The 22,783-nt window shown below is 43.3% G+C and overlaps 1 protein-coding gene across 1 annotated transcript in view; it reads right to left on the minus strand.

The window, feature by feature from the left end:
* The window catches only part of csmd2 (CUB and Sushi multiple domains 2), a 310,777-nt gene that overhangs the window by 12,063 nt on the left and 275,931 nt on the right, over positions 1–22,783 (minus strand). Inside the window, exons 51-65 of the mRNA XM_061740995.1 lie at positions 22,011–22,196; positions 21,052–21,246; positions 20,696–20,869; positions 20,418–20,591; positions 19,776–19,949; positions 16,150–16,338; positions 14,091–14,264; positions 12,728–12,910; positions 10,433–10,609; positions 7,680–7,859; positions 7,421–7,594; positions 7,057–7,230; positions 3,223–3,296; positions 2,370–2,481; positions 1,899–2,078 (exon numbers count right to left, since the gene is read on the minus strand). Of these exons, the coding sequence (XP_061596979.1) occupies positions 1,899–2,078; positions 2,370–2,481; positions 3,223–3,296; positions 7,057–7,230; positions 7,421–7,594; positions 7,680–7,859; positions 10,433–10,609; positions 12,728–12,910; positions 14,091–14,264; positions 16,150–16,338; positions 19,776–19,949; positions 20,418–20,591; positions 20,696–20,869; positions 21,052–21,246; positions 22,011–22,196 (2,520 nt within the window). The remainder of the gene's footprint in view (positions 1–1,898; positions 2,079–2,369; positions 2,482–3,222; positions 3,297–7,056; positions 7,231–7,420; positions 7,595–7,679; positions 7,860–10,432; positions 10,610–12,727; positions 12,911–14,090; positions 14,265–16,149; positions 16,339–19,775; positions 19,950–20,417; positions 20,592–20,695; positions 20,870–21,051; positions 21,247–22,010; positions 22,197–22,783) is intronic.

Raw genomic sequence — 22,783 nt, forward strand, 5'->3', positions numbered from 1 at the left:
CATATGCGCGTGTGCATTCAGATGGTGTAATTGCATGATGGATAGAGGATCCCACACTGACACGTGTCTGTGGATAAGCAAGTGCCAACGGGGCGATTCATCAACATTAGCCCAATCCACCAGTTTACACCCCAAAGTCACCTGCAGATTCTCAGGCCGTACAGACACAGCTGGGCTTGATAAATACTGATGATAAAAAGGGTTTATTACAGACGATGGAATGTGGATATTTGGGCACACGCATTTTGGTTTCTGCTCATACAAACAGCTGTGCAAGCTCTCGTGTAAAGGCGCAAAATCAGGTGAAGATGGGATGTTTCTTTCATTGTTTCGGCATGGACTTAAACATAAAAATAAACCTGTAGAGTCAGTACTTAATATTTTCCTATCTGGACTCCATCATTTCTTCTTCAGGGGATTTACAGCCACTCTTCCAGTTCTGCCCTTAGATGTGCAAGCGTGTTAAGTTTGGGACTGTGAGGTTTAATTGTTAAACTTCAGCTTCAAGGTTCATCATTTTAATACTTTATTACAACAACTACACTGCTAACACCCACTCTAGAAGTAAGCCCAATATCCAATAAATCCAGTCAGAATGTCTTATTTGAAGCAAACATATCTTCTTACCAATCTTATGAATCTTACCAGTGGGGGAAGAGAAATGTTCTTGCACAGAATTGTTAAAAATAGCAATACAGCCCAAAAAAGTCTCTTAATTTTCTTGAGACGAGGCTATTTCACTTTCTTAGATATAAGTGTTTGGAGTGTATCCTCCTTTGTTCATCCATCTGTCCAGTCATTCATATACAGTTAACAGTATGATGCTTCTTCCTGCTCAGGAACAGGGACGGGACTGCGGCTCCAAGCGTGTCCTCACCATCGGCCCAGAGGTGGCCGCCTTAAATCATGAGCTGTTTATACAACTGGTTTGATGCCAAATTCCAGAGATGTCTGCAATGGACTTAAATACATTTTACTCTCCAACGGAGGTATTCTCACAAGCTCTAAGACGGATTGATTCAGCTCTGTGATCAACAGTGGGCGCCCCTTTCATTTCTCAAAACCAAACTTTACTCTTTGCTGCCAAATAGCTGTTTTAATTTTGTTAGTCCACAGGACTTCTTCTTCAAGCCAAGAACTGCGAAGGAGGCATTTGATCAAAGCTTTTTGTTTGTTAGACTGCTGGAAAGATTACTCCACAAGTATCAAACCTAACTTTTGATACGACTTTGGGGAAAGTTGAGCCTGCGAAACAACAAAGCTGTTGAATTTTAGTACAGACAAAGAAGAGATAAGATAAGATTTGATAAGATTGTGAGAGACCGAGTAGGAGCTGGGGGGGCTTATTCTCTCATATTTTAGAGAATAAGCAAGTGTCTACAGAGCGATCCGAAACAGGAATAAGGGGCTGTAGATAATGGCTGGGAATCAGAGCAATTCATCAGGATTAGCTGCTCCGAGGAAACCTTTGTCTCTGATTGTTGCTGAGAATATGTTTAAAGTAAACAATTATATATAATCCAATAACTTTAATAAGCTTCCCCTGAACAAGCTTATCAAGGACGGAGGCGTTGGTAGAAATGATCAGTTTTCATGTTAATCTCCTACAGTACCTTCCCATTTAAAAATGTGCAACTTAGCACCACCAAAATTGAAAAGAACATCACATCTCCAATATTACGCAGGAAGGAGGTCATGATTCTTTTCACGTTACATCATGAGGCAAAGGGCTAACGGATGTATGCTAGTGTATGAAGTTGGTTTACAATATGCTTCTCGATGTAGGAGTGTAATTTCAGTTTGTCATGCAAGTGATTTGAGATATCTAGCTCTGTGTAAAAGCCTGTGTATTAACAAAATGTTATCCTCACATTTTGGTATATTGTGAACATGTTTACCTGCACACAATGGTGGTTTCCCAGACCAGCTACCATCAGACCTGCAGGTCCTGTGCTCTGATCCTCCAGCCAAGTAGAAGCCAGGCTGACATGTGTAGATCAGCGTGTAGCCAAGGGATGGCAGTTCAATGGCTCTCACATCAGAGTGGGCTGGCAGCTCGGGCTGGCTGCAGTGATGGGCTGGAGAAAAGGGAGAGCGATTCAAGTGAGCAAAACACAAGGACTAGATTTCTTTTTTTGTTTGTTTTTAAAAAGGTGGGGATGGCAAAATAGGCCGTACTTGTACGGCCGTACAAGAATGAGAAGAGAAACTGATATAGCTGCAGATAAAGTGAAATACTGATCAAAATGTGGGCGTGAGAGGGCTGTAAAAAGTAAGTGGGATACGTAGGCTTCAGATTTTTTATTCACGATTGCCTTTTCCATCCACCCATCCCCCCCCCCCTTGGTATCAGTCGATTGTATTCTTACCAATGCACTCAGGCTGAAATCCACTCCATGTGAGGTTGGGCAGACACGTGCGAGAAATGGATCCCTGCAGTAAGTAGCCCTTCCTGCAGCTGAAGAAGACGGTGCTGCTGATCTGTAACAACACCCACATGTTGATGAGGATACCGTACGTGCACATGGACAACTGCTGCACACAGAATTAGCAGAGTGATCGAAACGTCTTATGTTGACGTATAAAGCATATCTTAAAATTGCCTTTAGTCCTTTGGAGTCTGAATAAATTCACTGCCATATAACTTCAGAGAGTGTGTTTTCCCTGTTTATATGTACTCATTAAATTTGGCAGGGTATACGTTTCCAAGATGTCCCCATTTCCTACGTGTGGAAAAAAATAGGCCCTTAAGACAACATACATTACGACCCGTCACTGTGGGAAACATCTCCTTTATTAATAACATATTTAACGCTTTAAGACCTTTGATCATGAATCCCATTAGCCATGACGGTGTAGCAATGAGGCGACTTGTCTAACTGTGTCACTAAAGCCATGTGGACTCATGGACTCCCCCATTTCCTTCCCTGCAGGCATGAACAAATGAGCTCAGAAAAAGAAAACGTCAACAAACTGTACGGCATCCGAGGAAGGAAGGGGATCGTTGTTGCCCTTTCTTATGTCAATACTGCAGTTACTATTGATTTCAGCTTGCAGTCCATGCTGGCAAAAACAGACTATACTCAAAAATAAGGGAGGCAAATGTTGCAATAAATAGGAGAAAGGAAAAACAAAGAAGAAGATGCCCTTTTGAGGTTTAATTGGTTTTTTTTTTGAGCAGCATATATAGACAGAGGTCCTGTGTGACCACTTCTCACACACCTGATAGCCTTGGCTGTTGTTCTGGTTTCCAAAGAGAGGAATGCCGGGATCTCCACATGTAGTGTGACTGGGATCTGAAATGCACACACACACACACACACACACACACACACACACACACACACACACACACACACACACACACACACACACACACACACACACACACACACACACACACACACACACACACACACACACACACACACACACACACACACACACACACACACACACAATTTATGTAATAACAACCCTTAAATTGAAGCCGGTACTATTTGAGATGCAGTCACGTGCAATAAAACAATTTAAATCATTTTTCACAAAATAGTGGAGTAGGGGGATGAAGGAGGTTCCTGCAAAAGAGCTGTGACATACCAGCCCACAGTGGCTTTATATGTGATCCATAAACACGCTGTTATTTCAGCTTGTAAAACAGTTATAAACTTACCTGTAACAGTCTGCATATCCTGTTTATCAGCTAACAGAAATGCGGAGCTTCTTTTCATTTTTTTACTAGCTAAATCCTGTGACTTCTCTCTTCACGCTTTGAAAGTAACTCAAGGGCGATCAAATCGCCGTCTTAACCCGACACTGTTGTGGTACTACCATCTGAAATGAACAGGATGCAGTACAAGAAAGAAACCCTTTGAACTTGACTGGTTTTCTACATTGAGTTGCTAAAAGCATGCACACGTACTAGAGTGATAACACTGACAATCCCATCTGGCCGACTTCAGCCTGCCGGAGGAAGGCCGTGGCCGTCCTGAGAGTCTACCATTGCCGTCAGCAGAATTGGCAGCGGCAGTGACATTTCCTGGTTTATTGGGTCCGGGTCCTTCAGAGTGTGCATGTAGTCATCGAGCACTCTTCGCTCATCAACCTTCATGGACTTTCATTGTGCTTATAAATTCTTAGCGCTGCTGGGTCTGCTCTCAGAGAATCTGCTGTTAAATTCGTCTGTCGGCCTGCACCATCAGGGCGTCTGCCGTGATGGTGTCTTTGTGGACATTGCTGTAATTTTCTTCTCTTGACATCTTCAGCAATAATTCTAATGGCCTCTCTCCAAGTTAATTTTACACACGCATCAGTCACTACGCCCCCCCGCCTCTGCAGCAGCTCTTGTATAATGCAGAGTTCATTTATTCCACTGTGTCGATTGTCTGATGTTTGATGTAGCCCTGGGTGTGGCGTCATGTATAGCTCTTTCTTTGGTGTTGTTAATGTTAGTCTTGTAAACATATTCTGCTTTTTCTGCTTATGATTTGGGATGGGTACTGAGTGAGATGTGATGATTCTCAGTTGCATTCTGATGATAAAGATCATCATCTTTTCCTCTATCATTTATTTTAAATTCTACATTTCTTTCATATTTTACTTTTATCTGTAGTTAAAGCAATTTATCGAGACGAATATCAATAAGAGTACTGACGATATCAGTAAAAGGAAACCAGCACGATCCTGACAAAGTGCTTGATTGATGCTGAAATCATCATATTAATTCTCTTTCAAACACTTTAATCACGACAGGATTCAACAGAGTCCATAGAGGAAATTAAATCTTTTTTTGGTGGATATGAAATCAGTTTTGTATGAAAAACACTTGATTGAATGCAGGCTGTACCTACTCATATGGTTACTACCAAGAGGATAGTCTCCTCCCAGTTTCCTAACAAGCCAGACCTGTTGTAACACTGCAATCGTGTTCATCATCAAGCTCCATTAAACCTGAAATGTTTTGGTTTAGATGGCACTGTATTAAATTATAGCTAAGCTAGCCACATGCTAAATGACGGTTCATTTAATGTAAGCATTCAAAACCGTGATTTCTTGCGATTTTAGTGACCACGCCTTTCAAACATTCACAGTGCTGGTGGGAAATGTGAGTAAACTTTTGAACCCTCTTTGGCAACAATCACTTCAATCGTGTTTTTACGGCAGCTCCGGATCACGCTTACGCTACATTCAGGAGAGATTTTGAGCAAAACTGCTTCAACTCAGACACAAGAGTCTCCTGAGTTGATTCCACAACATCTAGGCCTCGGACTGACCCAGTCCAAGAGGCAGATTTATCTCTTTTTAAGCCATTTTGGGATGGATTTACTCTGGCGCCGCATCAGCCGGCCTCCACTAAGCTTCAGATAGATGCAGATAGCCACCGAGACGTGAACCTGTGAATACGGAGTACTGAGTAATCTGCCGTGAATTATTCAGCTTTTGTATCATCAGTCCATTAAACCTTTACATAGCAGCATTGCCAAGACACACATACTCAGTAATCTTTTGACAAATACTGTCAAGTTGAAGCTGACACAATTGTGACACGTTCTGCTGTGCAATTCAAAGAGGACAAGAACAAATGGGAAGTTTGTCAAAATGTTCTTTGGCAAATCTTTCACAGTACAGCGACTTGCTCCATGATGTTCTGACATACAGCAGACACCCTGCCTGTTTAATGAATTATGCATGTCAGACTCGTGAACGGAGACGTTTGCCTATTCCAGCAACGTCTTCAAGCCATTCGCCGTAACTCATGGTTTCTTCTTTACCTCGTAGGGGACTACGCCTTGTGTCTAAGGGTTCATCCTGGCTGGTTGGCCGCTTCTAGGAGCTTTAGACACAGTAACCAAACTGTCTCCATTTATGGACAATGGATCTAACTGTGTACTGGTGGAGGCCTGAGCTCTGAGATTCATGTGTACCCCCTCCCAACCTCCTGGTTGCGTGTTCTCGGAGATCCCCTTTTTGTGGGACATAGCTCACATCAGCAGTTTCTTTTGAACAGTAGACCTCAAAAAGCTTATCTTTTTTTAATTAAAGTATCCCAAAACCACACCTCCTAACCCACTGGATTAACTGGACCCTTGCTAAGTGCTAAGTGAGCAAACTACTGATTTCAATTTGCTTTTGTTGAAGCAATTAGTCAGTGGGTTCATAAACGTTTGTCTCAGAATGTTTAATGGTGTTTAACAAAGACGAGAATTCAAAGTCATGTGTAACCAGCATAAGCAGATGTACCGTGTTTGGCCACTAGCGTGACTTAGATAAAGATCACTTAAAGAAACCAATAACTTAGAAAGCGTTCTTTTCGGGGGCTTGTCATTTATAGGAGGTTTTTCTTGACCCGGACCAATCTCTAAACTGAGTTTGAAAATCTTAAACAGATTATATTTTAGACTGACTGAATCCCACTGAATTATCGCTTTAACATTTCCCGCATGCTGGCCGAGTGTGTCAAGTGTGGTGAAACAAAGTGGCTCATAAATGATGCAAAGGTACAGGGGACATACTAGTTACTGGCGCTATTACAAATTCCAGTTGGAACAAACGGTTATCGGTTCAAAGGTCTACACGTGTGCCTATTTCATGGTACTTAAAATACCAAAACAACCCCCGAGGGATGGGGAATCTTATTTTATCTTCATTTCCTCATTGGCCCCTTAGTGGGACTTCAGTGCTTTCAAGAGCTGCCAACATTTAAGGTCATTAAATGACATAATTCTTTTTTACAAGGCTCAAAGGACAGCGAAGTAATGACATCTTGCAGTGCACATGTCTAAAGTAGCAGTACCGGGCACTGGGACAGTTGGTATGTGTAGTAGCAACACTTTCTTTTTTTATTCTTCTTCTAGTGAATATTTGCCATGTTAAGTTACACCAATTGGGATTTCCCAGATGTTTTCTAGATTTAACACTAATATTAATAGTGCTCGGCTTTAACTTCGTCATTCCACGCAGGGATGATTCCAGCTACTGCAAATAATCAACATATCATTACACTAAACCCGGGGCATTGGCTACAACATCAACCCCAATTTGGAAGCATAAACTTACCGATGCAGGAGGGTTGCGTGCCACTCCAGGTGCCGTCGTATTGGCAGTACCTCCTGGGTGACCCCACCAGGACGAGGGGAGAGGTGCAGGAGAAGGAGACGGATGAGAGGTAAGTGAAACCACGATCCTCCCTCCTCCCCTGAGCTGGCATGCCGGGGTCTCCGCAGAACACAGCTGGAAAGGGTTTGGGAGGAGGATGGAGGGAAAGGAAACCCACCACACAGGTTGGATTTTAGCGTCATACTCTACAGGGTGAGACCCGCACCGCAGGGCATGTACATACTACACAAACATGCCAGAGGGAAATAATATATCAGATCATAATGTGTAATATTACTGGGCATCTCAGGGTGGTGCTACTTACGGAAACACTGTGGCTTCTCTCCACTCCAGTTACCGTTCCCCTGGCATGTTAACACCGTGGGCAGAGACAGCTGGTAGCCTTGGTTGCAAGAGTAACTAATGCTTGAGCCCCAGCTGAAGTCTGTACCAACAACCTGTCCGTTCGGGATGTTGGAAGGCGAGCCGCAAACAATTGCTACAAGGAGATGAGAGACATTTTGACTTCAATGAGTTGTTTCCGTGTTAAAAGTGATGCTACAAATAAAACTACACAAACTTACCTTTACAGAGTGGTTTGGTGCCATTCCAGGTGCGGTCTTTGGTGCAGATGAGAGAAGATGCCCTGTCAGCATCCATGGTGAACCCAGGAGAACACTGGAAACTGGCCGTCTGGTTGTAGGTGAAGTCATTCCCGAATCTCACCCCATTGGCTGGAACTCCAGGATCACCGCAGTTGATCACTGTCAGAACAAAATGAGTGAAAAAATAAATTCTAGTGGTAAACATAATTCAGTCTGTAAAAGACACAACATAGCACCGCTTCCTGGTCACGTCTGAGACATATGTGATGGTTCGTTTAATGGTACGCAAGAAATAAATCAGTAGGGATGTAACGATACACTTATCTCACGATACTGTACGATACACGATATTGAGGTCACGATAACAATACGATACTATAGCAGTATTTTTTTGGAACATATGACTGGAAAAAATGGTCTTTTATTTATTTGAAAGACACAAAATACAAAACAATACTGTACGTTTGCCCTATTGTTCCAGTTTGTAATGCTATATAACTGTTTAAGTTTTAAAGAGAAAGCCAGGCCAACCATTTTCCACAAACTGAACTAAAAGTAAATGTCAGGTTTGCATTATGCATCTTCAGTTAAGTATAAATATTTTGCCACAAACTGAATAGTTTATCTCATGTATGATTTGACTTTTTTCTTTTCCAGAGATTTAACAACTAAAATTAAATAAATAAATAAAATTAAATAAATACATACAATTTTACATCATAAAAAAGACTGATTCATGCTCACCTTATAAGTGTAAGAGGAGATTTATTTTTGTTAAGAAGGTTATTTTGGTAATTCAGGGTTCATTATTTTATAAATATATTCTTTAAATTCTGATGTAAATCAGGGACTATAATGACACTAGTCAGTTTATCTGTAGTGATTAGTCTGTTTTAGATTGGGCGGAGTGATACGCCACAGTACGGCACTAGGTGCTGTGTTGATGTTCTAAAATCCTACACTGTTGAGGGACATTAAAGTACAATGGAACTCAGAAGAAGCTGTCCGTGTTTATCCTACTCACGACCCGAAAAAGGTTTAATTTAATAAGGTAAGGCTTAACTCTACACCAGGCTTACATAAGTAAAGGTTCAGAGCTCAAAACCCAGCAACAGTCCCGTGATCGGGACCGCAAAACTGTACTAGTTTCTTCTAAGCGGAATGAGATTTTGGTCCGCGGGTTGAGGCGCGGTCGGCACGCGTGGTCGGATGCGCGTTACTAGTCAACACAATAGATTCATATTAACCCAATATCGCGATACAGTTTGTCACCTCCACAACACGTTTCGTGACGTTTTTGTATCGCAAAATTTCGTGGCACGATATATTGTTACACCCTTATAAATCAGTATAATGCACTTAAGATAAAATACAAGTAAGCTTCTTTAGAATCTGTGTGACTCTCAACAAGTAATCTCAGAGTGAATGATGTTGTTTGCAATTGGCCCAAACGCATAATGTCACAAGTAAAACTATCTAAAACGCAACAGAATTAATGAAAATTCATAGACAAGCAGCACTTTATTTATCGGAAATGTATTTTTGACGACATGTAAACCTAAATATACTAGAATGAAGTCACCAAATAGGATCATCACAACATAACTATCCTTGCATTTACCCTGTTTTGCGTTATTGCGATATTATACATGTTTTGATGACTGTCTTTAGTAAAGTTGCTCCACAGATCTCCAAAAAAGAAGGGCATTTCTCATTTTATGTATGTTAGGTTTTTCTGTATATGACTGTGAAGAAAGATCCAGAGTACGTGACGAGAAGTGCTAAGATGCCTTGGGACAATAAGGCATTGTTAAATGCCTACATCCAGCACTGGAAGAAGGGTGAGCAAACTAGGCCCCTTGGACTCGCCGTACATCTCCCCTCGACCAGGCGAGCGCTTACATGTCCCATTAGGTGGTAGAATAATACAGGTGTAACTACAATGCCTTTCGACGACTGTGTGCCACGTAACACAACCTACGAAGCTGAAAGACCTTGCAAAACATTCTGATATCATGGCCCATGAAGAGTTCCCTCTTCAGTGTGCATTTTGGAAAAGACTACCAGGACTTTCACAAAATCAATGGAAAACAATCACTAAGGAGAGGTTGCTTTCTCGTGTTCTTTTCCCACTAGCAGACTGTGTTCTGCCAGACAGTCACAACATGCACTCTTTCATTCTTCTGGATTACTGAGAGCTGACATCCGTAATGGTGCTGCTTAAAGTTTTATCCCTTCCATGTAGAAGAAACTGGCTGACCTCTATTTGCTAGGGTCTTTTGGCTCTGCACAGTCAGCGGTGATATGTTTTATGTGAAACGTGACGGTAAAGAGCTGTCCAGGCCCTGCGACCTTCGAATGGGCAGTTACTTGAAGCCATTTCTTTCATCTCGTCCAGCGAGCTCCATTATCTACTCCTCACTGTTAAATGTGTTGCCGTCACAAAGAATTAGCAGTTTCTTACATTTCTGGTATAAAATCAACAATTTTGCAAAATGTTACCTATGTAACCAGTACTCCCTGTCTCTGTGAGGCTTCTGTGGACTTGTCAAACTGGAAAATGTAATATTGCTGCAACTACATAAAGAAGAGGCTTACAGGAGAAAGAAAATCTGAAATTTAACCAAAAAAAAAAAAAAAACCTCAACTAAAAAAGGACTTTCCTTTAAGCATAGCTGAGAGGACAGAGAATCACAACGGCTCCTCCTTTGCGGGAGCGGTCCAGTCATTACCTGAGCACTCTGGCATGTTGCCCGTCCAGGTTCCATTCACAGTACAATGTCTCGTTAGCAGTCCGGTGGAATAGTAGCCTTCCCTGCAGCTGTAAGTGATGGATTTGGAGAAAGTGAGGCCGTCGTGAACGAGGATCTGGGCGTTCCGTGGAGTTCCTGGGTTTCCGCATGAAATCACTGAGGGGAAATCAAAATACAGAGTTGAGAGGAATGGACAATACTCAACGGCTGAATGTACCATCTGACACGTAAAACGAGGTGGCGGTGCATCATCAGGGAGTGGATGAGTGACCTTTCTTGAATAGCTCTGTTGAAGACTTTCTTCATTTTCTTCTTTTTTGAAAGACCAGAGACCAAAGTCTCATTTGTGGATGACAAATGATCGGGTGATGCATTTTCCCATCAAATGATGCCTCTTTGTCACCAGTGAAAGCTTAAACCTTTATTTGTGCTCAAACCCATGTATAGCTTCTGGTCAGTAGCTAATAGAAGATAATCAGCTGCTAGTTGAAATATGTATCCTTAGTGAGGCTGTTGAGCTGAGCTAGACATGGTTGCCGCCCCCCAAAAACACTTCATGTGAAATGTTTTCTCACTTGGTTTGTTTTTCGTTTCGCTGCGTTCTTCATCCACCCACTACCGGGTAAAGATCAGAACCCTCCTGTTCCTGTGAGTCTTGCTTCATAAGTTACTCTGCTTTGATGCATATATGCTTTGCTCGGAGAGTCCCTTGGTGTCTGTCCAGCCGCCAGCAACGGTTCTGTTCATTACAGTCTCCAGCTTGCCCTGGGCCTCCGCGGCCCCGTGGGCACTGCCCTCCCATAATGACCAGATGTAGCCTGGCCTTTGAAGACCGTGCCAGCCGAGAACAGGTGGGCAACCTCGGCTGGTGGGCATACCGCATGGAGAGCGAGGGGAAGGAAAGATGAGATGGAAGGATAGGGGGTGGTTGTGTGGGTGTTTGGATGCGGTGTTAAGAGCACAAATAGATGCTGCTTCGGAAAAAAAAAAGCACGATTTGGAAATAGCACCCAATATACCGGCTACGTTGAGAAAACTCATAAGGGCAACAAGAAATGAGAGATGCAGATGGAGCCTGTTAAGCTGGCCAACCACATCACCCGAGGTTCTATAATTTAGTGAGCACTATTAAAAATGCAAGTTAAACCACAAAAAAAAAGTTCTAAATGTGCAGAACAAATATGAGGATTCTGTAGCGTTCATATAACCCATTCACAGTCCAGATTCAACTAACTTAGTTGCTAATCAAAAACTGAGCAGAACTGCATTTTATCGGTTCGTACTATTCTGAATGCCTTTTTTTTTTTGTTTCTCCGCCTTAATAACGACTCGAGCTGGATTCAGGATCCAAATTGATCTGTCACGAGAGACACTCGTGTGTCTTCAGCGTCTGCAGGAGAATTAAATGCATTGCTAAAAACGTTCGACGAAAATTTGCAGTAGAGGAAATGTTTACAACTGTGTTTTCTATTTTCCAAGATGAAAGCACGTGTGAAACAGGAAACTTCCATTTTTGGTTAATTTGACTCATTTTCCCCATCGGTGCCATGGCTCAGCGCAGCGGTTACAGAGCTGCTGCATTGTGCACGTTGCTGGCCTGCTGCTGCCATCCCGTCCGGTTTAAAATTAAGCGTCTTTCCCCACTTTGGGACATGGATTGGAAAAGATGTTATTGAGCAACTATCTTCAATTTACTTCGCCGTATTACGGCTATTATCGGACTTCATTTGGGTCATTAATTTCATATTACTCTGCAAATGACAATCGATGCCTGCTAATGTTTACTGAATGGATTCACGGTGAGAAACGTCTGAGCAAAGAAAGTGTCGACTGAACAAAGAAAATGAGTAACAGAAAAAGACTGGACCGCAGGAATATGGGCTACAAATATTAACCAAAAGAGATTTAGTCAGATTCACTTTGCTGGTTGCATATCGTTTCCCCCAGAAATGTCCTCCAGCTCCCTGTGAGAAGTCCTTGGTCGGACATAAGTTTGATTTGTAATCTCTCCATTCTCCTCTGGGTCTGCAATTGAGCTGGAATTATCCAATCCAATCAATCCTCTCCGAGAATCGGCTCTTCCACTTCCTAAACGCACTTTAAAAACCTCTGAGGAAGCAACTGTTCTATCCAATATTTTCATTTGTATTCAGTGTGCCAAATAAAAGCCTACAGGCACGGGAGATAACTGGAAGTTGAAGTGAGTGCTAAAGTGAGAGCGGCTCTGTTGTTCAGTGATTGGTGAATGGAAGTGTGCATGTAGGCGAGCCTTACCGTGACACTCGGGTTGTCTGCCCACCCAGGTCCCGTTCGCCAGACAGGTCCTCTCTGGTGAACCCTTCAGCACGTAGCCGGGCTCACAGCTGAAGCCGACGATGCTGCCCACCTTGAACTCTTCCCCTTGGCGGATACCGTGCACAGGGACACCTGGGTCTCCACACAGCCCGGACGATTCCCCTGAAAACAGAAATCATGTGTCATTACACCCGTAAGTGGGTTTTCACTTCATTAAAAGCCCAATATTTGTGTAATTCAACCACGAATAAAGACTTCCGTCCTTCCAAATTGTCATCCAATAAGAGAAATGATATTTCTCTTCTTCCCGAAGGAGCGACTCGCTTCCGAAACACATAATAATTCTATTTGATAAATTAGAAATCTTCAGCATGATGTGGGTTTTTCATTTCATTGCAGCAGCATCAACGTTACACACTGCTTAAGTCATTCAAGGTCCTTCATTCTTTTCTTTTTTAAATAAGGAGAAAGAACCAACCTGCATGCGCTGTGCTCGGTATTCATATTACAAGGTAACAGCCAACATTCTTTCACTAGTGATGGCTAAAAGAGTGAGCCAAATATCCATAAAAAGGTTGACTTTATTGCCTGTTGAGAAAAACAGCCGTCTGCAGGATAGAGATGAATGCCATGAATTTCTAATTAAAATGTCAGTGAGCTAGTTTATCGTCACGTGGCTAGTCTGTCTTTGTGTGTGTGTGTGTGTGTGTGTGTGTGTGTGTGTGTGTGTGTGTTTGCACAAGTCTTTGTTGCCGTCCACGTTTCTGCACTTTGCTGTGATCATTTGGACGTATCTGCACCTCCCGTCTTCGTCGTGTGCGGCTGCCGTTGAAACTCTGCAGCAAATTGTTGTTAGAGGAGTGGGATTATGGGAGACGGTGTCTTTATACGGCCTCACACTCTCCTGAAGTATGGCCGCTGATGTTCCTCCGTCTAATGTGAGCAGATTAAACGAGTTTTATTGCGGACACTCTCTTTGCCCTTGAAGCCTGTGGAGCAGACTCTTGACTTCATCTGTGGTCCACCTACTATGCTCATTACCTGCTACCAGCTGCCACCCAAAGTCTTTATTTGTTGGCCCGGCATTACGAGGGCACCGGTGTGACTGAAAGAGGCTATTACATCTGAATTAATTAAGTATTTGGAACAGGAAGAAAAGGAGGGGCTGAATAGAAAAGCTTGATATTTTCCAGCATCAGTATTCTATTCCTGCGTACTGAAATCTGTTTTGTTTGTTGTTTAAAGACCTTGAATGTCCATCATTTCCTCCCACTGTTGCTGGGTTGAGCACTCTAAAGCATCTCTGTCAGTGACGTGTTGATCTGGGTGTAGTTTTCCATACCAGAGCAGTGTGGCGGCGAGCCGCTCCACTGCCCGTCCAGCTGGCACATTCGCGTGGTGTTGCCGACGACGGTGCGCTGGCCCATGCAGCTGTAGCGAATGACTGAGCCCACTGTCCGGCGGTCACCTGAGAGCTGGGCGTAGAGAGGCACACTGGGGCGGTCACACAGCACCACTGTTCAATCACACCGGAGAAATAAGAAGACAAGTGTTAATGTTTTTACATGTAAAGGTCATTGTGTCCAAACCAAACTAGACTCACATCCTTCGTTCCCCAGCTGCTTAGAACAGGATTATTTGCTGTTGTTTTTTATTTACTGACAGCATTAAAGGGGACACGCTAACTGTCTAAGACAGTGGTTCCCAACCTGGGGTCCGGGCCCCCCCTGGGAGGGCGCCAGAGATCTCTGGAGGGGCGCAAAACTTTGTCTGCTTTGAAATTATGCAGTTGTAAAACTTATATTTGGGAATGAGTCATTCATAAGACATTGTTAGGAATAATTTATGAATGTCTTGAATATTATTTGGGTTTTTTATACACTGGTGACAAACACAGGAAATGATTTCATTCCTTATTATCATATCATTACTCAATATTTAATTTACTCCGACAGGTTGTTAATGAAAAATGTTAAAAAAAATTTGGTCTCATATTAAATGAGACATTTTTCAGAAATATTTTTATGTCGTTTTGTGCATATTTTATACATTGGGGACATTAGAGAAAAACAAAGTCATATGTATAGAGAGTAAACCAAAGAGAAATGTATCAAAAAAACATAATTAATGTTCATTTTTTCAATCTAAGGGTGCGTCCCAATACTCCCCCTCGCCCTCCTTTTCTTCCCTAACCCTAACTTTTGCGCGTTCCCGTGAAGGTAGTGGTGTCCCAATTCCTCTTTTCACCTAGGGGGAGGGGGCATAACGAGGGCTAGGGGCTGAGAATAGCCCCTTCAAATCGAGGGATTTCAGATGCTGACTTGGCGAGCGAGGGGGTATGAAAAAAAGAGGCTCTGCGTCGATTTGACTCGCCGACCGAAGGCAAACAGGCAGACTGGTCTCAGAGAAATAGAGAGAAATAATCCTGTGGCTCGTCAGATTTGTTTTGGATGTTTCTGATATAATAGTCTTCAGAAACCACAAAGTAATCCAGCTGTTATCTGGGTAATTTACACACTTTCAGATAAAGTTGCGGAAGATCACGCCAGAATAAAGGGATTTATGGTTCCGCGTTACAACAACGCAGATCCTACGGCGGAGGTTACGCAACATACGCCGTAGGCTCTGCGTCGATTTAACGCGGACCCAAGCTCCGGACCCGGCAGACAGAAATCTCTAAATTTCGGAGCAAATTTCTTAACAGGCGTAGCTACAACTGTTAGATTTCATCTATTAAACCAACATATTCCTAAATGATTTATTTCAGCCGGCGTGATTCTCAACAGAGCTGCGTCCCAGAGAGAGTTTCTCTCCCGGGGCTGACGCAGCAGCTTTACCCGGCGGACACGTCTCTTCTCGGGCTGTGAGCTGAGGCTGCTCCCCGGGAGCGGCGGCTCTTCTCATCTCCGAAAACATCGGGTCAAATTTCTTAACAGCCGTTATTTGGATAAACTGAGCCCAGGTTGGGGATCTTAAGGTTACCATTATACCTGAAAAAATATTAAAACTTAATAAAGTGCCATATTAACAGCGCTACAGCTGAAATTAAAACAACTTTTGGCTCTCAGCTTCCTGTTCAGGTTAGGGATGAAAACGAGGGGGAGTAGGAGAATTGGGACAGGCACCTGGGCCAAGTGCCCTAGATCTCAAGTGCCCTAAAATCTCCCCCTTCTTTTTTAGGGCTTAGGGAAGAAAAGAAGTGCGAGTGGAGAAAAGAAGGGCGAGTGAAGGAGAATTGGGATTGGGCCAAAGACTATTTTGGTGCTAGTACGTATGGGTCGGGGGGGCCTGGCTGGTCTTAGACACAAGTAGGGGGGCTCCAAGGAAAAAAGGTTGGGAACCACTGGTCTATGAAATCTATGAAGCATCGTCACTTTTAAGCAGCCACGGAGGTTCCTTACACAGGCATTTGGGCAGGGAGCGATCCCAGGTGCCGTCCCCTTGGCAGGAGATGGAGCTGGTGCCCAGCAGGTAGTAACCCGGGTTACAGCGGTACGACACGGTGGTCTGGAAGCTGTAGCGATGCGGCCCGCTGGGCAGTACCTGCCTGATGCTGTTCTCTACATGACCGGGGTCTGTGCAGTTCACAACTGGGAAGAGGAAAGCAGGCGAGGGAAAGAGAGGCAGAGCAAAAAGAACCTGTCATATCATCTGTTCACTTCCACAAATCCAGCTTCTATCCAGTCAACCAAACCCAAATAAAGCAGGAGGCACACTCCAGAAATAAACACTTGCTTCATTAGACGCAGCCCCCTGCTGGCTGCCGTGGCGTAAAGGTGGTGATGGATGGAGAGCTCATAGAAAAAGAAGCACTGCGTCGGTTTAGCAGCGAATGGAGAGAGTCGGGGATGGGAGGAATGTGGAATGAGTGAGGGGCAGGTGACAGAAAGGAGAAGAGTGGTACATAGTCTGTGAGAAAAGAGCCCTGACGGTAGAAAAACATATTAGGATTCTAAGAGTGAGAGTCAAAGACTGGTATCAGCACCGATCCATCGTGTTTGTCTCAAACATGCCATGAGATGTTTTCTCAGCAATCCCAAAAGTGTTGGTTTCAGTCTGGCGTATCTTCGATATATATATATATATATATATATATATATATATATATATATATATATATATATATATATATATATATATATATATATATATATTATTCAACGTTGCCAAAGTGCTAATGGTTTCTATAAAACGGTGTAGGAGTGCCCACGCCGCAATTATGCCCCAGTTTGACTTGCCAGTCTGGCCAAGATGAACCCAGTGTATGCTAATGAGCTTAAAAGCGTCCTCATTTCCATGCTCGCGCGCCGGCCAGCGTTGCTAAATCACCTCCCAAATACCTTTTATAATGCGTTCCTTCCAGCACAGCGCTGACCTGCGGCGCCATCATTTACAACTTACTCCATAATAGCATTTAAAACCCTATTTGGTTTTAAATGCGAGACACCTTCCGAGCTCGGGACGACGGCCCGGGAACACAGGCGCCGGTGAGGGTCACCGGAAATGACCATCATCGCGCTGCGCCCGTGTGTGGCCCGATGGGAGGACGAAGAGGAGGGAAAGGGATGAAAGACAAACAAAAAGTGAAGATAAAAGTAAAGTAAAGTCTGCGGAGTGAGTGCTTTCTTTCAGAACTGTACCTTTTACCTTCTCACACTAAAAGACACGCAAACACACACACGAGTCGTCAAAGGAGTGTTGCTGCGACCTAAATTGGTGATTAGAGAGGGGTAGAAGTCAGACTGCACTGGCGGTGCTTTCATGCTCCCTCCATTATTGATGATGCTCGCAGACTTTAGAGCCAAAATCTGGACCGTCTCATTACCTTTGTCTGACTGACTCCTTCAACGCTCCGACCTCGTTTCCTGCCTTCAGCAAATGCCCCCTTTCTTCTCTCCAATGCAAAAAAAAAAAAGCTGATACTTAAATGTAGTTAACGCTAATGTGAGATGGATGAAGTAGATGTCATCACGGCGCGGTTTTTCCCCACTCTTGAGAGAGAGCGCGAGGCGGACACTTCACCGAATGTGCAGCGACAGCTGTAATTAATGTAATAAATCTGACTGACAAAAACACTTCTAAGCTACTTATGTTTTCACGTCAACGGTGTGGATAATGGCCATCTAGACGGATGCTCGAATTCACTCCCACACACGTGACGCGCGTGCGCGCAGCCCTTATATAAAATCCGAGCATCTGAGAGTCAGTAACTACGCCGAGACAAGGCCGATGTTAATATGATGTCACTGCTGGAGTGGAGAGATTTAAGACTCGTGTCTGTTGTCTGCTTATGCATGCAGAGGCCAAATTTACAGCTTTTTTTGTGTGTGTTTTTTTTTAATATAACTTGCAATGTCTAAAAACAAAAAATGGCAAATCCTTCTTCTCATAAGTCAGTCTGTTGCCGGTTCCGTCGCTGACTGGGCTCAGCCTTGCATGCCGCCCGTTTCTATGCCTGTCACAGCCTTCGGCTGGAAGCGTCTCCGACGCTGCCGTCACTGCCGAGACACTTCGCCTGTCACAAAAAACACTCTGCCAAATTAAAAGTCTGTGTCTCAGTCACTCGAAGCGGCAGCAACACTACAGATGCAGGTCTCCACAGGCGGCTGTCTTTCATTCAACCTCGAGGCCCGGGACTGTCATTGGCCGTTTCTGCATAGTTATTAACCAGCTTTGTTTGCCTGACACGCAGGTGAGCTCCAGGGTATAACAGAAGCAGTTAAAACTGAGAGGAAATGACATCTCCAATGCAAATATTTGAAATCTCCACAGACCACATGATTGAGAGTGTGATAATTAAATAAACCAGGCTCCTCTTTGGTTTTTAATTTTAATTTTCTCTAATACGAGTCAGTTAAACTCCTTCTCCCCAGGGTGCCTTTGTGCTTCATCTCCATACTCTCTGTGATTAGGGTCACCTGTGGTCACCCAAGATATGGCTTTGCACAATATAGCAAGTAATTTAGAGCCTTCTCTAACAAACGAGAGCGAATACAAAAGCAGAAGATGCTACAACGGGCCAGCACTTGGAAAGGAGCACAATCTTGTCTTCGCCTTTTGAATTACAAGTGCATGAGGACGTCTCTCAAAGCAGGATATATCAAAACAACAACTTGGCAGTTGCGATGGTATGGTACATCTTTGTTTAGGATATTTTTTCTTTCTCTTGCATATTTCTGTTTCCTTAGCTTGCAAAGTAATCAGAGTTAAAGGAAAGCAAATGCAGAGATTTGAATAGAAACATTTTATACTGTCAGCGCCAGACATGAGACGGACTGGATTGTGAAGTTAGGTGGTTTTTCAGCTGCTTTTTATTCAGGACTTTCAGTCTGACATTGTGATTTCGGTATTTAATTAAACCAAAATTCACCCAAGATCTTTAACCATGTCAAGAACCGGCCGGCTGTTAAGAAGCGTTTAGCCGTTTTCGGGCGGCTCGCTGTTCTGCCTGTAGACTTGACAACCCCCTGCAGAACGTATCCGGAACCTGGGGTGCCGACATCAATAACGCTGATCTCATTTTTTTGTTCTAGTCTGGTAGTTTCACAGACCGTGCTAGTGGAGGAACTGTTGTCGCAGCTGACTCGGCCCCTTCCCCGCTAACCGCTGAGTCAACACACGGCTCCGTAGCTGAATTTGACATCGGTGTTTAGTTAGTCTACAGTGGGAAAGTTACTGAAATATTCATTACCTGCAGAGTGTGCTTCTGATTTCACTTCTTAGCAGTTTCCTTCTGGTAAAAATGAACTGCTATGATGTTCAATTATGCTGATCTGAGATCTGTCAGTCGGGGTCTCAGACCAGATTACAGTGGCCATTATCTTTTAGTAAATCATTCACGTTTAGCTGATTTGTGACTTACACTTTTTTTTTTTACGATATGCAAAAATCTTAGTGTATATTCATTTATGCTGACTTGGCTTTAAATGTCTCCAATCTTCACTTTTTTGCTTTTCTTTTTTAACATTTACTCATCTAATTCTGCAGAAATCATACAGCCTGTGCATTGGGCATCTTTGACACTTACTTTTACACTTGGGGAGGGGGTTGCTCCACTGCCCGTTGGCCTGGCAAGCAGACTTGACAACCCCCTGAAGAACGTATCCGGTATTGCATACAAAACGCACGTCATCGTTTAAGTTGAACTGGGTTCCTTGGGTCGTGCCGAAGGTAGGGTTGCCAGGGTGACCGCATGTGATGGCTGAGAGGGTGAAAGAAGAGAGAAAGCCATTGCAACATGTTTGTAAAGCACTTCAGTGATAGCAGCATCAGTCTTGACATACAGGATCTACTGTATGAATAAACAAAGGATGGAATATAGACTTTCAATGTCAATACCAACTCCAAAGGTGCAGGTCCACTCATCGCGATCTCTAGAGTTTGAAAATATGACCCAAAAATATTTGAAAGAGCTGTTTGTAAAAGTGTTCATTTTTAGGAATTAGTTTCTGGTCAGCACCGGAGGATGAAGCCTTGTCACAAGTAAATTAACTGACAATAACTGACCCACGCAGGGCAGGAAGTAAACATCTACACTCATTTTATTGATAAAAACTACTGCTACTACTTTCAAGAAGGGTGACCTGCTTAATTAACTTGCATCTGCACTTTTACAAAATGACAGTATCACCCAAAGCTTTGGCAATAAACGTTTCCCTTCAACACTTACGGACGCAGACAGGAGTTCGTCCTGACCAGCGGTGATCCTGTTCACAGATTCGCACCGACACCCCGATGAGACGAAATCCCGGGTTACACTGGTACACGACGCTACCTCTGTAGTTATAATTCTCCCCGACGATTTGTCCGTTCACTATCGGTTCAGGAGTGCCGCAGTGGCCGGCTATGTGATGAGAGAAAGGGTCAGAGCACATTTACACGTTTTTAGGTCAAGAAATAGACTTAAAAGTCAAAGCTGGAATAGTATTTTTGTGCTGAACATCTCACCAAGACACTGGACCTGTGTTCCACTCCAAAGCCCATTAGACATGCACTCTCGTACCCTGGAGCCCACCAAAGTATATCCCGTGTTGCAGGAGAAAATGGCTGTGGCTCCAAACACAGTCAGTGTACCAATCTTGTTACCATTTGGTGGTGTCCCAAGGTCCCCGCAGGAGATGACTGAAACACAAATGTCTCATACTGTCAAATATAATCCAGCAGCTTAGAATTCACTTTCTTTTGTTAGATGAGTCTAGACTCTAAAGGTTCGCAGACTATGGCGTATTTGTTTTTCAGAGGGCTGTCATTTTAGTACAAATAAGCTGACTAAATCAATTCAAGTCAAAATAGATTCTACTTACTGTCACAGACGGGGCGAGGATCCGGGTAGTTCCAGGTGCCGTTGGCCTGGCAGCTGATGATCCTCTGACCTCTGTAGTAATAACCCGGGTCACACACGAGCATCATCATGGTATCGTACTGGTTCTGAGTGCCATAGATTAGTCTCCACCTCCCGTGTTCCACGGCCGAGTGGCCGATGTCCGGACAGGTGACCGCTGGAGGGTGAAAAGTTCAAATGTGTGAAATTTTAAAACTCATCTGTTTTTTTTTGTTTTTTTTTTTTTAAATCGGTGTGTGTCTTATTATTATGTATAGATTTAGAAACAATAACAGGAAAAGTTAGAAACGGGAAAAAACATTTTACTTTAGCTGTGCACCAAAATGCATTCACCTTCCAAATGATGCGATCAAATTTCATCTTTAAAACAGATACAAGACAAACTCACAATATTTTTGGCTCAGTACGACTGTATTTTGATTGTGTTTAAATATGTTAAAGCAGCACAAAATGAGCTGTTTCCTTTTTTAGCACACTGCGTCCCCTTCAAGGTACAGAGATTCGTTTTTTTTTTAATTCTTTCATTTCTATTTTTTTTGGTTCTTCTACAGCTAAAACATCCAAGAACAGTCTCGTTTGGTCTTTTACTCCTTCACTCCATTGGCTTGAGTCACTTTGTCACCCCTCCATCCACTGCTCTTCACTTCTCCGTGAGCTTTTTTCATCCTTGTGGATGTTGATGTTGTAAGCGATACGCAGTTGTCGCAAGAGACATTGAGGAAGTGACTTTGGATGTTTTAAATGGATGGCACGGATGGGAGACCATGACAGCTGAATCACATCTAAGTAAGTAAATATTCCTTCAAATTAAATTGCAACTTATTTTCTAACATGTGAGAAAATCACAATAATTACTACATGTAAGTATCCAAATATCTTTTCTTAAATTAAACTTTAGCAAACAATAAGAGAAATACTCACGGACACATCTGGGAGGGGCCTCGATGGAGCTCCACCTCCCAGAGTCTTGACAGGTGACTGAGGTGGTGACAGGTCCGGCGAGCCGAAACCCGGGATTGCACTGATAGGTGGCTCTGGCTCCGAGAGAGAAGTCCTGGCCAACGATGCTGCCGTTGACCGGAGGAACCGGCATTCCACAGGACAGGACTGGACAGGAAGGAGGGGGCGCAAGATCAGATGGGTAACATGTAATAACTCAACTATGGAAGTACAGCTTTAGATTCAGTGATTAGTGTTTTATTTTATTTATTTATTAATTATTTTTTTTATGAGTCCTGATATTTGATCATTTTTGTAATAGTCGAACATCAATGAAAACCCCCCAGGGTTGTGCAGCCCAAGAGTTTCTCAAGCAGTTTGCGTTGGAGTCCGGAAGCTGTCTCGCAAGTGTTCCATCCAGATGTGGGTGCACAGATGTGCAGCCGCATGAGTGGTTACACCCCAGCTGGTGGCCAACATCCCTGAAACCTCCAGCTTGCAGCAGGCCTAAAGCACATCGTGGTTTGTCACGTGAGTCATGGCATACCTAACGCGTGGGAATAATTTAGTGTTTTTTATGTTGTTTTTTTTAACCACTCCTGATATAGGCATACAGCCACGCCCTAAAGATCAACTCCTGGATACCATTGGTGGACTTACGGTGCAATTTGCTCATAAAGTGGCAAACTTGATTCAGTACCCGCGTTGACTCTTTTTGCTGCAGATCACTTAATAGTCAGGATCTGCAATAATGG

Source organism: Cololabis saira, chromosome 15 (assembly GCF_033807715.1).
Source record: "Cololabis saira isolate AMF1-May2022 chromosome 15, fColSai1.1, whole genome shotgun sequence".
Classification (NCBI taxonomy): domain Eukaryota; kingdom Metazoa; phylum Chordata; class Actinopteri; order Beloniformes; family Belonidae; genus Cololabis; species Cololabis saira.